Source organism: Notolepis coatsorum, assembly GCF_963971535.1.
Source record: "Notolepis coatsorum genome assembly, chromosome: 14".
NCBI lineage: Eukaryota > Metazoa > Chordata > Actinopteri > Aulopiformes > Paralepididae > Notolepis > Notolepis coatsorum.
In genome coordinates, this window is record NC_140178.1 from 35124802 (window position 1) to 35139772 (window position 14971).

General features: G+C 44.8%; 1 protein-coding gene across 1 annotated transcript in view; it reads right to left on the minus strand.

The window, feature by feature from the left end:
- Positions 1–14716, minus strand: part of svilc (supervillin c) — a gene marked incomplete at its 5' end in the record, with an annotated part of 49890 nt that extends 35174 nt beyond the window's left edge. The window contains 9 exons of the mRNA XM_084329074.1: positions 688–841; positions 2165–2739; positions 3993–4218; positions 6140–6285; positions 9121–9182; positions 12389–12423; positions 13083–13262; positions 13423–13590; positions 14433–14716. Of these exons, the coding sequence (XP_084185200.1) occupies positions 688–841; positions 2165–2739; positions 3993–4218; positions 6140–6285; positions 9121–9182; positions 12389–12423; positions 13083–13262; positions 13423–13590; positions 14433–14716 (1830 nt within the window). The remainder of the gene's footprint in view (positions 1–687; positions 842–2164; positions 2740–3992; positions 4219–6139; positions 6286–9120; positions 9183–12388; positions 12424–13082; positions 13263–13422; positions 13591–14432) is intronic.
- Between the last annotated feature and the right edge of the window lie 255 nt (positions 14717–14971).

Below are 14971 nucleotides of genomic sequence, written 5' to 3' on the forward strand. Positions count from 1 at the left end.
AAGGCTCGGGGGATTAGAAATGATGGTAGGGGGAAAAGCCATGGCTTTTGCAAACTACTGCTCCCCCCAGAAGTGGGCGGTGAACCTCCCAGTGAGCAACAGCTGAGTTTGCAGCTGTGATTTCCAGGCTAATACTGGATTTAACCCCATGAGATCCTGATTGTAGGCTATAGAAGGCATTAAAAACAAGTAGTGCAAAAGGAATAAATCAATAAAACTTCATTTGAAGGGCTTAGTGTGAAATCCGCTTTTAGAGGTCTGATACCATTGGACAACCGTTACAATTGGACGTTCTGTCAGTGGGAATTAAAGGGGAATGTCACACATTTTAAGAATTCACACAGTTCGGTCAGTGTTTGTGAACACGCGCCACTCTCTCCTAAAGCTAGACATCACAGAGAGAGACCAACCCTCCAATCGGTGATGTCACTTTAACCCTTTCACTACCACACTACCGAATGGTTAACCCTTTCACTGCGACAATACAGAAGGTTAACCCTTTCACTGCCACACGACAAAGGGTTAACCCTTTCACAACCACGCTACAGAAGGTTAACCCTTTCACTACCACACTACAGACGGTTCTGTAGTGTGGTGGTGAAAGGGTTAACCTTCTGTGGTGTGGTAGTGAAAGGGTTCAAATGGGCGACGTTTCCTGCGACTCCAGGCTACCTCTGTGGGTCTTACCTTCCTGCCACCAGCGTGGTTCTCTGCCTCCTGCAGCGGAGCGCCGCTGTTGGCCAGAGTCACCTGAACATGTCCCCTGGGTGTGGTGTAGCTCTGCATCCTGCTGCCCTTCTCTTCCTCATCATCATCTGCATCACGGGCCAGATCAAACAGCCTACACAGAGAGAATGTATTGTCAATGTCATTATACAGCACAAGTACAGTACACCGAAAAGAGGTTTGGCCTCCAACCGGAGTGCAAATGTAACAGTAAAGTGCAATAACAATATACAATGTACAGGAGATTAAACTGGGGATAAACTATATACATTAGTACTACTGACACTATGGTAGTAGTCATACTGGCCAGCAGCGTAACTAGTAAGAGTAGGTAAGGGATATGTACAGATATAGTATTTACAGATATGTAAAAAGGATGATATGAAGGTATGCACAGACAGATGTGTATATATATATACGTGTGTATATATATATACCAGCTACCTGTGACGGATATATCTCCCATCATTCACGTATCCCAAGGAGGGGGGAGGAGATCTGTCACAATATATATATATATATATATATATATATATATATATATATATATATATATATATATATATATATATATATATTGTGACAGATCTCCTCCCCCCTCCTTGGGATACAGTATGTGAAGGATGGGAGATATATCCATCACAGGTAGCTGATTAGTACTAATATAGCACACCTGCACATAATTAGTAGACACACACCTCACGTGCACTCACAAGCATCCCACACATTACATTAACACTGAGATGAAGAGAGTTGAGTTGAGCGGAGTATGGTGTTGGAGTAGTGGTGTAGAGAGAGAGAGATTTATGTTCAGAGTTGCGACGGTGAGAGGAAGTAGAGGAGAGGAGAAAGCGAGAGAGGTGTTCTTTGTGTACTGGACCCTGGACTGGCTGAGATTCCCCCTGTGTACTGACCTTTTGGACTGGACGACGACCCTGAACTGTGAACAATCCCTTTTTCTGTCGGCGAGCCCGTTTTGTGTTATTGACCCCGGACCGGATCACGACCATTCTATTGCTTTCCCCGCTGGATTCACAGTAAATTCAATAAATACCTGCATTGATTGATATTGCTCTTGTGTGGACATTCGCATTTGTTTGTATTTGAACCGTAGCTAACCTGTATCCCATCAGGTTTGTCACAATATATATATATATACGCTAAGAATAAGCTAAATAAATTAGACATGCTAGCCTTGTCAGCAGACGGTTTGAACGTTGTCCAACTCTCTGCATAGGAGATTGAAATAGAGGGTGAAAATTGTATTCGTAAAATGTTTAAAAGTTATACAAGTGAGTTGTAAAAAGTATAGCACAGACTCTGTCATGATCTTTATACATAATCTCTCACTCCCCTCTCTCTTCCTCTCGCACGTCTACTCTCACTCACAAGCGACACAGACGGTCATGACTGCAGCCGGATCCGTTCGGTAACTCACCTGTTTCTCCCAGCGGTGTCTGAGCGACGCTCCTCTGGGGACCCAGGCTGTTCACCCTGCTCAGCCCGGCGGGGCCTCTCCTCCTGCAGGAACGCCGGCTCTGTCTGGGCTCTTACTGGGGTGCAGGCGACCGTCTCCCTCCTGGCGCGGCTCCTCTGCCTCCAGGGAGCGGCAGCCTGTGGCTTTCCGTCCACCCCCAGAACCCCGCGCCTCTCCCTCCGCCGTGCGGGAGTGATGTCCGGTGTCTCCATCTCCTCCGTCTTCTCCCGCGTCCCGCCATGTCCCCAGCCTCCACCGTTCTGGTCTCGGGTGAAGGGCGCCTCCTGCTGGCCGCTGTCCGCCCTGTTCCAATCTGGGCTGGAGCGGCTCTTCTTCAGGATGCCCCTGATGCCCGGCTCCGAGTCCCAGCGCTGCAGACCCTGGTTGGAGGGGCCAGGCTCTGTGGGCCCAGTGTCAGACCTGGGCGGGGCTTGACGCACCTCGCTGGGCTTCAGGTTGACGGACAGAGCCTGCTGCCTGTCAGAGAGGTGGGAGGACAGGCGAAACACAGGAAGCTGTATAGGGCCTTTCTGGAGCTGAATAGGGAAAGGTATAAAGTATTAATGTTACAACTCTGTATATACATCTGATTAGCACTACACTCAGTAGTACTAATTTATATATTTTATACCCAGTTTAATCACTGGTACATTGTATATTACTATTGCACTTTACTGTTACATTTGCACTCTGGTTGGATGCCAAACCTATTTCCATTGTACTATATTTGTGCTGTATAATGACAATACATTTGAATCTAATAAAATAATAATAATAATAATTATTATTATTATTATTATTATTAATAATAATAATAAAGTGAACAGGGAGGATGTAATGTAGTGAAGATATTAAATGAATCACATCACAGTCAAGTAGCATTGACAAATGAGTTACGAAGACATAAAGGAGTATATTTTCTAACTCATTATTCAACCTTGAGACGAAGAAGAATAACCAGAAGGAGAGGCGCAACAAACACTGGTATTTGTTCATTCTTAACTCTTTCACTACCACACCGTCTGTAGTGTGGTAGTGAAAGGGTTAACCCTTTGTAGTGTGGTAGTGAAAGGGTTAAGGCCCTTGCTACCTCCTTATCATCATCATTGGAATGGAATTTTGGAACGTATAGAACCCATTCTAATGACTGGCTGGTTCTCAAGTTCTGCCAAGTTTGCTCAGAACAGGGTAAATCTGCATTTCATTATGATGCCCTCTAGCTCATGGAATGAACTCAAACAGTCATTAAAAGCTTGAGATTCTCCCCTCTGTTGCAGAGTTTAAAACCGTTATCTCCATCCTTCCAATCAAATTGGACGCGTTTTAATTGATTTGTTATCCTCGCTTTTTGCCTCATCTTGTTGTCATGTGTTAATCTGATGACAAATAAAGACTTTTAGTTATGTCTTGTGATTTTATATGCTGTGTGATTTTATATGCATTATTGTTTGCTCATTTCTGTAAGTAAACTCAATGTGACTGTAAATGAGGGAAACCTCAGTTGCCTTTCCAGTTTAAATAAGGTTTGAGATGAAATGTCCATTTTACGTCTTGAGGTGAACTGTTTTCAAACCTAATTTTAAAAGACGGTAAGTTGGAGTGTTATGTAAATGTATAGTTAAAGACAGTAGAAGTTTAGTACTTTCTGGTGATGCATCACATTCGTACAAAGATTGACCTTGAAGATTGGCCTTGCACTTGAAATGATATGGACAGTCCAAAGAAAGTTCAAAATGGAGGTACATGGTTCTTCATGTTCATGCTTGTGGTGTCGTCCCTCCTCACTCACCAGGCTGACCTCCTCCACGGTGATGGGCTGTGTGCGATAGCGAGCCCCCTTCTGCCTGCGCCTCTCTGGCGGGGCTTCAGCCGGGCCGTCCCCCTTACTCCCCGACAGGGACAGCTTGTTGAAGAGGGCCAGCTTCTCACTCATACTCAGCTTGCAGTTTTCATCGTCCTCCACCGACTCTGCCTGCACAGCCTGGGGTTCAGTTGCAGGTGCTGGCTGGGGGTTACTGGAGGGGATATGTGAATGTTATACAATGACATAACAGTCCAGTATAATGAATTGTAGTGGTGGTAGTAGTGGTGGTGATGGTGGTAGTAGTAGTAGTGGTGGTGGTGGTGGTGGTGGTGATAGTGGTAGAGGGAGTGGTGGTGGTGGTGGTGATGGTAATAGTGGTAGTGGTGGTGGTAATAGTGATGGTGGTGATGATAGTGGTAGTAGTGGTGATGGTGGTGATGATAGTGGTAGTAGTGGTGATGGTGGTGATGATAGTGGTAGTAGTGGTGATGATAGTGGTAGTAGTGGTGCTGGTGGTGATGATAGTGGTAGTAGTGGTTTTGGTGATGGTGGTGGTGATAGTGGTAATAGTGGTGATGGTGGTAGTAGTAGTAGTGATGGTGGTGGTGGTGGTGATGATAGTGTAAATAGTGCTGGTGGTGGTAGTAGTAGTGCTGGTGGTGATGATAGTGTAAATAGTGCTGGTGGTGGTAGTAGTAGTGGTGGTGGTGATGATAGTGTAAATAGTGCTGGTGGTGGTAGTAGTAGTGCTGGTGGTGATGATAGTGGTAATAGTGCTGGTGGTGGTAGTAGTAGTGCTGGTGGTGATGATAGTGTAAATAGTGCTGGTGGTGGTAGTAGTAGTGCTGGTGGTGATGATAGTGGTAATAGTGCTGGTGGTGATAGTAGTAGTGCTGGTGGTGGTTGTGATGATAGTGGTAGTAGTGATGGTGATAGTAGTAGTAGTGCTGGTGGTGATGATAGTGGTAATAGTGCTGGTGGTGGTAGTAGTAGTGCTGGTGGTGATGATAGTGGTAATAGTGCTGGTGGTGGTAGTAGTAGTGCTGGTGGTGATGATAGTGTAAATAGTGCTGGTGGTGGTAGTAGTAGTGCTGGTGGTGATGATAGTGGTAATAGTGCTGGTGGTGGTAGTAATAGTGCTGGTGGTGATGATAGTGGTAATAGTGCTGGTGGTGGTAGTAGTAGTGCTGGTGGTGATGATAGTGGTAATAGTGCTGGTGGTGGTAGTAGTAGTGCTGGTGGTGATGATAGTGGTAATAGTGCTGGTGGTGGTAGTAGTAGTGCTGGTGGTGGTTGTGATGATAGTGGTAGTAGTGATGGTGGTGGTGGTGGTTGTGATGATAGTGGTAGTAGTGATGGTGGTGGTGGTGGTTGTGATGATAGTGGTAGTAGTGATGGTGGTGGTGGTGGTGATGATAGTGGTAGTAGTGATGGTGGTGGTGGTGGTGGTAGTGGTAGTAGTGGTGGTGGTAGTAAGTGTTGGTGGGTGATAGTGGTAGTAGTGCTGGTGGTCAAACAAGTATTTACTGTATATTATTATCCTGACTGTGGGTTATAATTAGAGGCATGAAGGAATCCCTTCAACTGTCCAAGATAAGAAACGGTCAAAAGATAGGAGAGATCTCTCTACTATCAACTTTAGGTTTTACATACAACTGGTCAGAATTCAACCAAAACAAACAACAGGGTTCCTCCTACTTACTCCTCATACTGAAGCTGTACTGTAGTATAACATATCAGATTTCTAACAGATATCGGTCTTTGCCATGTGGTACCCTTGGGGGATTATAAAGGTCATATATCTTAGATTATGTGAGAAATAGTCTTGAAGATGCCAATAATACACTTCTCATGCCAGTTAGGGCACCTTGTGTATACAGTTTACTTTTACTCATACAGTAGTATACATTCTGATTCAAATTCATATTTGTGACATATTTAGTGTAACGTATAATATAACCGATAGGGCATACAAACCCTCACCTGCACCTTTGTTTACACCGTTTATTTGTCTCATATTTTTATATTTAGAGTTAATTATATTGTTATTTCTTTTTTATAATTTCCCCAAGGGGATCAATAAAGGAATATCTTATCTTCATCTGACCACTAGGGGTTCTAACATAGCCCACCTGATAGCCACCATTTCCTCACAGGTGATTGGTTGAGTGAGGGATCGATGGTCGTTGCCACGGCGCACCCTGCGCTCATGGGAAACACTTCCGGAGCGAGGCTTCAGGAACGAAGACGCCTCCGGGGCAGCAGCCTTCTCCAGCTCCTGGAGAGACACACTCATCAATATTCATGTGATATCTGACCGTTACATCTAGTTAAAGGGGCACTTCACCAAAATAAAAAACTATGCTGATTTATTTTGCACATGATAATAATAATAATAATAATAATAATAATAATAATAATAATAATAATAATAATAATAATAATAATAATAATAATAATAATAATAATAATAATAATAATAATAATAATAATAATAATTCATTTAATTTATAGAGCGCTTCTCAGTAACCCGAAGTCGCTGACAGTAGGCAGGAAAAAAAAGAAACAAGAAACATAGAACCACAGGGGAAACAGGGAACAATATGAAATACACAGGAACATAGAGCCACAGTAACAAACAACAATAACAGGTTGGAGGAGGGAGGTTATGGGTAGGGATTGGTTAAATGCTAGGGAGAACAGGTGGGTTTTGAGACGGGATTTGAAGATGGAGAGTGAGGGAGAGTCTCTGATGGTCTGAGGGAGGGTGTTCCAGAGTCGGGGTGCAGCATGCAGGAAGAAACTTTTGACTTTGGATGACGGGACAGTGAGGGAAGCAGTGGAAGAGATGATCTCACACACATCCAAAAAGTCTAAACAGTTTTGCACACATTCATTTAGTTAGACAGTTACTGCCAGCAGCAGTGATGTCATCGGGGACATTGAATCCTTTGTGTTAATTACTACACCTCGTCAAGTCCCCAATGACATCACTGGTGGCCATATTCAAACTCATTTATCCTCAATAACTCTCAAACTAAATGAATGTGCAAAACTGTTTCGGGTTTTTGGATGTGTGTGAGATTACGTGCAAAATAAATTGGCGTTGTTTTTTTCGGCGAAGTGCCCCTTTAATTGAGGCTTCTGTCACAGGTGCATCTCGACATTCAGATCAAACTGGCTCAATCTATTAGTCATGCAAGAGAGAGAGAGAGAGAGAGAGAGAGAGAGAGAGAGAGAGGTCCCCTTATGAAACTCTCTCTCTCTCTCTCTCTCTCTCTCTCTCTCCTTCTATTTGCATGGATGGAGGGAGCAGGGAGAGGAAGTGGGTCAGATAGCTGGTGAATAAAGCAGCAAGCAGTAAGATGGAGCGGCTTCTGATGGAGAGGGAGATAGAATGCCAGCCCTACAGGTCACAGTGTAACCAGACTCCTGCTGGTGTCAGATACCTCCCAGCCTGCCTTCACAGACCAGCGGGCTAATTATAATGCCACTGCTATGGTTGTTAATGGCAATGTATCCCCCCCCGAACATTTTCACCTGGGTTTTGACAGATGCTTCGTGATGAAAACAGAACGGGTGAAATGTTGGAATAAGAAGGTTGCTATTGTTTCGACGATCAAAGACGGTGATGCGAGAGATTACATTTAAAGCCGCCCCAAAAAACAAGCAAACAAGGAAATGGACTTTTTTGATTTACAGAGACTTCCAAGGACATCAAAGATAGAAATGTATCATACCGAGGTCCAGGCCTTGTGTGCTCTGGTTTGTACGTGTATTGTTCACACTGTACATTTACTTTTAATTGAGTAGAGAGAACCGTTGGATCGGAGGCCAACACCTGTTTGACCATTCATGTTCCCCAACAGGAGCGTGTTCAGTTCTGCATGCTCAGCGTTGGCTCGCGGAGTGTCAGAGACTGTAAGGTGAGCAGCCATGAGAGCTGGCGAGCAACACGGCGCTCTGTAATATCTCTCGGCAGCCGGAGTGAGGTGCATCGCATTAACCTCTGACCCCAGTGTAAAGCTTCACTGGAGGGATGCTTCCAACAGACGCGTCTGAGTTTGGCGTTTGTTAACGTCCGTTTATCTTGGGTGGCGTGTGGCGATTCTGGTTTGACGAGTCTGCCGTGCGTCAGGCGTCCTTTAACGGTGGGACAGAGTCTGCCGTGCATCAGGCGTCCTTTAACGGTGGGACAGTCTGCCGTGCATCAGGCGTCCTTTAACGGTGGGACAGACCCCGTGCATCAGGCGTCCTTTAACGGTGGGACAGACCGTCGGAAACCTTTAAAAGACGCCCTGTGGTAACAGACTGTGTCGCGACTGTAAACATGGGCTGTGAAATTGTTGGGGGGGGGGGGGCATTAACCATCAGCCAATGCCCAGGATCTCCATGGAGACGACTTTCTATGATGAGGGGGGGGGGGGGGGGGGGGGGCATTAACCATCAGCCAATGCCCAGGATCTCCATGGAGACGACTTTCTATAATGAGGCATCAGTGGTGGAAGATGTACAGTTATTTTACTTAAGTAAAAGTAGTACTCCACAGTAAAAGTCCTCCACTCAACATTCTACTTAAGTAAAAGTGACAAAGTACTTGATATTGAGTGTACTCAATAAAGGTACACATTGGATATGACGTGTGTGTATGCATGAAACCATTAAACCCTCAATCCATTGACCTCTAATTTTTATGTTAAAATAGTATAAGATCCTTTTATGTTGGCTCCGATTACGTCTGATTACGTCCACTTGCCAAGTTGGCACGCTTAGAATTTGAAAGTACATTATTTTCCAAATCTTTTGCCATGTTTTCTATGCAAAATATTTCTTCAACGTAACTAGTAACCGATTGGTTCAGATAAATGTAGTGGAGTTAAAAGTACAATATTTCCTTTGAAATGTAGTGGAGTAAAAGTACAAACTACAAAATACTAACTAAATTACAAGTATCTAAAATTGTACTTAAGTACAGTACTTGAGTGAAAACACTTTCCACCACTGTCAGGCATTGATATGGATGACACGGAAAAGAGGGATAGGACCCTCAGGCGGGTCACTGCCAACTATAGAAAGGCATAAGGTTTCAATGCCAAGGCGGAGATGGACTTACCTTAAACAGAGACATCTTGGCTGCCACGCTCATCTTTGCTCTGTCATCCGTCTTCACATCAGCTATGTGGGGAAAAAGACACAAATCATTGAGTCACCAAAGAGTCGTAAACACACACAACACAATAACTAACTTCTGTATTATGCATTGTCATATACAGTCAGAGTTAGCAGCTTTGAAGTATAAGATTACTCACAAAACAACATACAATCTTTGATCTGAATTTTCCATCCCCTATAATGCTTTAGCCTACTCATACCCAACACTAGAGTTGGGCAATGTGGGTAAAAAAATAAAATAGCACGAGGTAATTATGTCGATATCAATATAGAAAAACGCATGTTAGATAATCCAATCGATGTTCATCATATTGGACTGCAGGGTAAAGTGTGATACAGTGTCAACTGTAATTTTCAATTTTAATTCAACATTCCAATATTTCAGAAATCATTTTGTGAGAAGTCTGACAAAATATTTACTTTTTTTATCATTAATTTAGATAACAAAATTGTGCATCACCAAGAAAATAAACTAAATAAAACGCCCATGATACCATGACACAGACAAATGATACAAATTATGAATATGGTTGGTATTACCCAGCCCTGTGGTGATATATACAGCAAAGCCATATCAGACTGGAGATAACCGAGCGGAGCTGTCAGTCAGCAGGACAGAGAGACCGATCCCTGACACTGATCCCTCTGTGTGAGGCCATCTAGCACCTGGCATGCTCTCTGTCACATGGCACCACACCACCAGATCTCTCATCTGGCACAACTTTAGAAGCTGCCAGCCTGGCAACACCACAAGTCATCTCCGCCAAGGAGGTTGGGAAGAAATGATGGAGAGAGGGCAGCTCAGCCCGGCTAACGGTATCTCTGTCATCATAACCCTTGTGGAGTTTTTCATGACAAATCCAGTAGGATTATTTTATGTATATGTGTTATGTTATGTATATATGGAAGTTCCTGCATCTAAGCTTTGGGCTGAAATTGGTACTTTATTTTAAAAGGTGGACATATTCAGTCAAATATCTTTGGGAAAGTGACAATATTCACATCATTTTTGACAACCATTTTACCATAACACACTTGTGTTGGTGTTTTATGCATGATAAGACACATTCTAAACCAAAAAACACTGTATACACTGTACTGTACACTCTTCCTACCATATATGAGCTACTGTGCGGAGGTGTGGGGTAATACCTACAAAAGCACTCTACAGCCAATATGCACCATGCAAAAAAAAGCAATAAGAATAATCAACAATGTAGGATATTATGAACACACCAATAACTTATTTATAAAGCTACAAGCATTGAAATGTATGGACCTAGTGGATTACAAAACTGCCCTCATTGTATACAAAGCCAGATACAAACTAATCCCAGGCAACATTCAAAAATGGTTCAGAGACAGGGAAGGAGAATATAATTTAAGAGGGAGAGGGAATCTTAAACAACCAATGGTACACACCACGCTGAAAAGCATGTGCATATCGGTGTGTGGAGTGAAGTTGTGGAATAATTTACCCGAATACATCAAACTGAGTAAACATGTGGCACAATTTAAAAAGCAGCTAAAAAAAATACACATTAGAAAAATACAGAGATGAGTATTGAGGATAAACAAAGTTATGTTATATTATGTATATAATGCTGTACTATATTCACTGCTGTCAAGTGAATCACGTTTTTTCTTGTAATCTTTTAATATAAGTAAAAGTATATTCTATATTGTAATGTACTAAATTATGTTATATCTAGTCAAATTTAATGGAAGAACAAATATAAATGTAAGGGGGTAGGGATCAATAAGCTAAGCTTCCCTCTACTCCTTTTTTGGACATGTCTGCTAACCAAACACATTGCTCTTGACCTTTTGTTTATAATCTTTTAATGTTTTTTTTTATTTGCTGTTATGATTGTTTGGTTTGACGGAACAAGATACCGTGAGTTGTTTGGAGAAATATGGAGAATAACATGTCCAAAAATAAACTTTTCATTCATTCATTCATATAACACACTTGCCTACATTTGATTTGTCTCTAGAGTCGTCATCTCTGGAGTTTGCTGCGCGACTGTGTGTGTTTAATGGACAGGTGATCTCAGTAAAGAAGTAGATATAATCTTTCACAGCGCTGCTGTGGGCGTGAGGGTCTGTGCGGCGCTCCGGCACAGACTTTATGCTTCATAAACCTATCAGCACGGAGGAGATTTAATATTACCGTGCGTGCCGGTAGAGCGAGCTTAAAGATGAAAATATATTAATAGACTAGTGATAAAAGATTGGTTTATTCTCGGGTTTAGAGTTTATGGAGGCAGCTCAGCGGGGATGACACACAACTCAATATGTTACTGGCAGGCAAAAAGAAAAACTTGGATCTCCAAAAGGAGACGGATAAAAAAAAATCCAGGAATTAAGAAAAACAAGCTCCTTTTTAGATTGACGTTTATACTCTACATTGGGGGTTTTGAATAGGTCACGTTGACCATATTCACACTGCGACCATTTTGCTCTTGTGTCATACTCAGGTTGGGTTCCTTTCCACCCTGTTCGGGTGGGAACCGGGGTGGAAAGGAACCCAACCTGAGTAAGACATAAAAGCAAAATGACAGCCATGTGAATTATGGTTAATGGTCTCTAGGATCATTAAACATGTTGACAACAACTTTCGACTCAAGTCAACACATGAAATTCACCAGAATTGGGAGATCTTTCGGGTTTTCGCCCGACAGTAGAGATATAAATAGCATGGAAACTGAGACCCTCCCAAGAAAAGCTCAGAGGAAGACGGTGTTGTGACATTTTCAAGAGTTTTCAAGAGACTTTCCCTTTTTATCCGCTCTGCAGAGACAGTACCCTCTGTCTTTTTATCTCACATAACAACTTGTAGACACAATACTATCACGCACAACTGCTATCTTGTCTGGCAATGTTAGTGTGATGTGTAGAGTGTAGTATGTGTGTGCGTGTGTATGTGTGTGTGTGTGTGTGTGCGTGTGCACACGCATGTGTGTGTGGCAAACACCTGCTTTCATTTGTCAGTGTGTTTAGAATAGAATAGAAGAATAGAAATACTTTATTCACCCCGAGGGAAATTTGGCAAACTTTAACATTATCTAGTGTCATTGGTGAGCAGTATTATAGCAGTGTGTGCCTCTCTCTCTGAACACAGGCCCAATAGACAATAGATCAGCTGTTTGTACCACACACACAATAAAACAGACCATGTGATCCAACCCAGGTGGGCGGAGCCTTACCTTTACAGTTCCCCTCTTCCTCTGCATCTAACAGCCTAGAGGAGAGAAACGACCGGACACAAGATCATTGAGACGAAATACAAGGACAGGATCATGATGTCGTGTTCGTTCTCTTGTCCGTTCTCCCTCCAGTCCTGCTCGGACCTTACAAAACGTGTCCCTAATATGGTACAGTATCCCCCCCCCCCCCCCCCCCACACACACACACACACACACACACACACAGGATACTGTGTTGAATTTGAATGCTCAACAAGCAAAGCCCTGTGGAGGTCATGTAGGCATCCAAGAGTGCAAGCCAATGCAAAAACACATGCAAATCACACCACCAACACAATGCTATCAGTGTACCAACTGCAGGTCAAACTGTTTTCAATATGAAACCCCATGGACTGACGTACTGTGGATATTTCTCCATGGTGGTATGGTACGAAGCCTGGCTGAAAGCACTCACATTGTCATGCGACTTATCATTTAGGCGTTGTTATTACAAGCATTAATAAAATAAACGTATAACAAAAAAACAAAAAAAAAAAGAACAGGAGGCATGGCAAACAGCTTCGGCCTTTGAGAGTATGGGCAGGCCGGGTGGGTACGGTTCCCAGGACAGACCCAGGCTTCACCCTCTACGGCAGGCCTCAGAAGCAGCATGCCGCGTTTCACTCCGACCACGGCGCCACACAGCCTCTCCTACCCGCCGCTCTCGTGCATCTCATTGGCCGTGATCGGCTGCGTCCTGAAGCGCTCGTTGGCTTTGCGGCCGCCGCCCTCCGCCCCCGGGAGGTAGCGCCGCGTGCGCCGTCGGCCCCCCTCGCCACCGCCCGGCTTCACGGCCAGGTCCAGGGAGGATGCGGTGGCACGCCCGGCCTCAGGGCTACTGTACCACACACACACACGGGAGAAGTAGGGGTGGGTGAGTCGGGAGAGAAAGGGGGCAGCATATAAGATGTTGAGGCAGCATAATACTCTAGGATGCACAGCTCGACAGCCAAGATCAAACCCACACACACACAGTCACGTGCAGGTGACCCTACACTTCTTTCTCGGGCCGTGCTCTGCTTCCAGTTTGCTGCAGAAGGGCACTCTTCAACTGGCCCACCGACACCCGAGTACGGAGCTGCGGGGCATGGAGTCCAGAAGAGCCACGGGGGCCGGGGGGCTCCCCCCCACTCAGCATGCTGGCAGAGCCCTGGGAACCCTGCCTGGATTGGGGGGGAGTGAGGGGAGGAGGGTGAGGGGGGGGGGGGGAGGTGGTCTAACGAACGCTCTCAGAAAAATAAATAAAAGGACTCAGCTCTGGCGATAAAAGACACCTTGTTCCTTTTTCTGAGAGCGAAGAGATGGGCCAAAATACTGTACCATGATCTCAGTGAAAGTGCACGATGCCATTTGATGGGGAGGGCCGTCGATAAAAGACTGGGAGGAATGGAGTTGGTTTTAACCCTGCTTTAAGATACCCTGTGGGGAGTCGCTGCTATAGCCCTCTCGCCTTTAATTAGTAACAAAGGCCAGAAAGCAACTGCTGAAATCAGGGAACTGGTGCCCCTTGAAGGTCACTGGTGATGAATTACAGTGTAGGAGCAGACACCATTTGATAGTGGGAAGGATTGTTCTTTCAAATGGGAAAATATAGGACAGTTTGTTTGTTTTGTCTGTAAACTGGGAATGAAAGAAGAAAACACCACAACACTGATATCATGGCAACGTTCACAGTACACACAAACCAATCCTGTGTAGCAATGAAGTGACATCACACACTACATACAGTATATTACAAAGTGCATCGTCAGTGGCTGTAACAACATGAATTCCCTTCTCTGTCATTATTTGCAACACCATCTAGTCAGTAGTGACTGGCGGTCATATAATGATGCACAAGGTGATAGAGGGTGCACAAGGTAATAGTGGGTGCACAAGGTAATAGTGGGTGCACAAGGTAATAGTGGGTGCACAAGGTGCATGTTACACTTCTCCCTTACAGCACTCTAAAGAGAGCACTGAGGCCTCACTGACCTCCAACTCAACAAAGACAGGGCAGACTCACCTCCTCGGGTACGTGGCCTCTGCAGGAGCATCGGTCTCAAAGCCGTTAGTGACGCCCCGTGTCCTGCCATTGACCCTCTCGGCGTCGGCCGGGGGGCAGTCCGAGGTCAGCGCCCCAGCGTGGGCAGCCGGGTCGTACACCTCCCTCCCGTCCCTCCTCACCCACTTGGAGGGCAGCTCCTCCATGTTGCCGAAGCGCTCTGCGAGCTCCCGCCTCCTCTCTGCCTTGTAGCGGGCGATCCGCTCCGACCTGGGCTCCAGGACGGGGTTCTCCATGGTGTCCATGTCCCCTCAGAAAGTCTCGGCTGGTTCTCTGCTCCTCCCGCAATGACACGGCATTTAGGACTGGGAAGTGCAAGGGGCGATCTCTCTCTCCGCTTCTTTTTCTCCAGGTAACGGCAGACGACGGAGGGAAGCGTTATCCCAGTAAGGTTCTCTGGTGCCTAAAGGCTCCAAACAAGTCCAGTATGAGTGGACTCTCCAGGCGTCTGATGTCCTAATGGGTTGAGCTAATTCTAGGCTCTGTCGGCGATGTGTTCC